The 2500-nt window shown below is 39.0% G+C and overlaps 1 protein-coding gene across 2 annotated transcripts in view; it reads left to right on the top strand.

Annotated features, from left to right (window-relative positions):
• Positions 1-2500, top strand: part of cdk17 (cyclin-dependent kinase 17) — a 65827-nt gene that overhangs the window by 53099 nt on the left and 10228 nt on the right. For both annotated transcript variants that reach the window (XM_017494306.3, XM_053688061.1), the window contains 2 exons: positions 1914-1970; positions 2167-2281. In XM_017494306.3, coding sequence (XP_017349795.1) covers positions 1914-1970; positions 2167-2281 — 172 coding nt within the window. The remainder of the gene's footprint in view (positions 1-1913; positions 1971-2166; positions 2282-2500) is intronic.

Genomic DNA, 2500 nt, shown 5'->3' with positions numbered 1-2500 from the left:
ACAGGTGTTTCTGCATTTTAATGGTTTGAGTTATTGTGTTTCAGCTGGTTTATAATTCACTCCTTGTAATTGAACACGGCACAGAGAGCGCCATAAGTTGCATAGCAACTTGCATCCTACACTCTGCCAGAACAAGTCTCCTGTTTGACACAAGTGCTATGTGATGTGGCATGCCACCTTTAGAGTGGTTTTAAGTGGAGACAGTGACACAGCCATGAGTCATGCATTCATTAATATGTGACATCACTTGAGTCTCCTGGTGTTTCTGATGCCCTCCATGGTGACTCCCCTACATATAATCCAACCTGCACAACATGTTCTTATTTTTCCCATGATTAATTACCAGCCTCACAGTACCTGGTCTGTTAGACCACATATATTTTTGGCAACCACTGCATGAAATTATTTTCAGGAGTGTATGACGGGTCTGTGCTGAAAATGCATGTCTGAAATGGTGCTAATACCAGCAGCCACCTAAAGCCAAGTGTTCTGTATTATATACAGCAAACTACAGCTGAATCGGTCAGTTCATTAGACTGAAAAAGACTACTCCAGCTCAGAGTATAGGTTAAATATATTGGTTTGTCTAGCCATATTTGGATGGATTTCAGATTGACTTGTGGTTCCTTTTGGTGTTTTCATTGCTCTCTGTATTAGAAAAAAAAACGTGTTTGACTGCTTCTACTCACCGTATTCAGTCAGTTAAGATAAAACGTTTTGTGCAGTTATGAAATACTAGATGTGTTGTAAGAACCTCTTTAAAATAAATAAATAAGTCGCTATGAGTCATACCACTTTGTCCGTCTACTGTACTCTACAATCCTGCAATCTCACAAGTTGGTTAAATTAAATATAAGGCCTTCTACAGTCAGTATAACGCTCCACTTTTATATTCACGTATGCCACAATATTATGATAGACGTTTTTTGTGAGTGAATTAATCGTGTAATTTTATAATATTCATAATACATAACTTGCCTACACAGGAACAGGAAAGCTCTGCATAATTATCTGATATCTTCTTGCAAAATCAAGTCTCTTCAAAGCTGAACTTTTGTGCCATTTATATTTTACAATAATGTTTCATACTACAAAATGAAACCGACTGATTTGTCCAAGAAGTGCCACATCATAATAATATACGAAACTATGAGGAGGACAAAAAAAAGAAGTGAATTGGAACACCAAAGCCAAGTAACATCATCTTAGCAATTGTGCATTTGTACAGTTATCATAAGTGGAAGCAACACAAAGGTCAAATTAGCATGATCTGTTAAACCGCACGAGTTTTGGCTGGATCAGTGCGGTATAGTTTTTGATGAATGTGTTCAATATTTACACTCTTAGTCCCTCTGTTTTAATTTCATTCAGAGTCCTACCATTGTGCATGGAGAGAGTTAACACCAGGGTGAAATTGAGCAGCATGTTCTAGGCAGCCTAGTCCCTAAGCCCACACACACACACACACACACACACACACACACTCGTGCGCTCTCTCTCTCTCTCTCTCTCTCTCTCTCTCTCTCAGTTCTTTGTGTACCCAGCAGGGTTTGCATGTGAAAGACTCCCTCACCCGGGTGACTGCGTTTTCTTGGCATCCATTGTTCTTGCCCATTATCTGGCCCTGTCGTTCCCACAGTGTATGTGAATGTGGGGGAACAAAAACGAAGTGTGACATTTTCTTGTTCTTGTTTATCTTCTAGCGCCCCCTGGTGTTCTTTCGTTGACTTTAGACTTGTGCATTTGTTTTGAGTAGGATTAATTCCCTTGTCAGTGAATTGAATTTGGCTGCTGATACCAGGGCCATTAAACACACTCTAAACACGTGTCTGTGTGATAATGTCTGCTCAGCGTGTGCACACCCATTCTACAACAGCAACAGCTTATTAATGACTCTTTCTCTCTATTTTTAGTCAGAAATTGGCTTTGGAAAACTGGAGACCTATATCAAACTGGACAAGCTTGGAGAGGTAAGAGACTGGTATTACTTAGACATTGTCTCCCACTGCTGCATTTATAAACATGTTTGAAAACATGTTAACGTTTTTAAACTAAATATCCATGAAACCTAACTTACTTTTTAAGGTATTTATTTGCTGTGTGATGTTACCTGTGGCCTTACCCGAGGTTTTAACCAACTGTTCTTATTCACTGTGATTGTTTTAGGGAACATATGCCACAGTTTTCAAAGGCCGGAGCAAATTGACGGACAACTTGGTAGCTTTGAAGGAGATCCGGTTAGAACATGAGGAAGGGGCACCTTGCACAGCCATTAGAGAGGGTAAAGAAACCCTTGTTTTTCCTTAAAATGTATTGATTTATTGGTAGGGATTTACCCATACAAAAATCTGAAAATTATTAGTGACTATGCAAGCTGTTTTTTATGTTATAATCTGCAGCTATTTGCTAACAATTTCTTAATGAACAACTTATTTAATAACACTGTTGTCAGAGATGTGCTGTGAACGAAAGAAAAGCACTACCTTCTGGCCAATCTGAA

This window comes from Ictalurus punctatus, chromosome 19 (assembly GCF_001660625.3).
Source record: "Ictalurus punctatus breed USDA103 chromosome 19, Coco_2.0, whole genome shotgun sequence".
In the NCBI taxonomy this organism is placed as follows: domain Eukaryota; kingdom Metazoa; phylum Chordata; class Actinopteri; order Siluriformes; family Ictaluridae; genus Ictalurus; species Ictalurus punctatus.
This window is presented reverse-complemented; position numbering and strand designations above follow the sequence as displayed.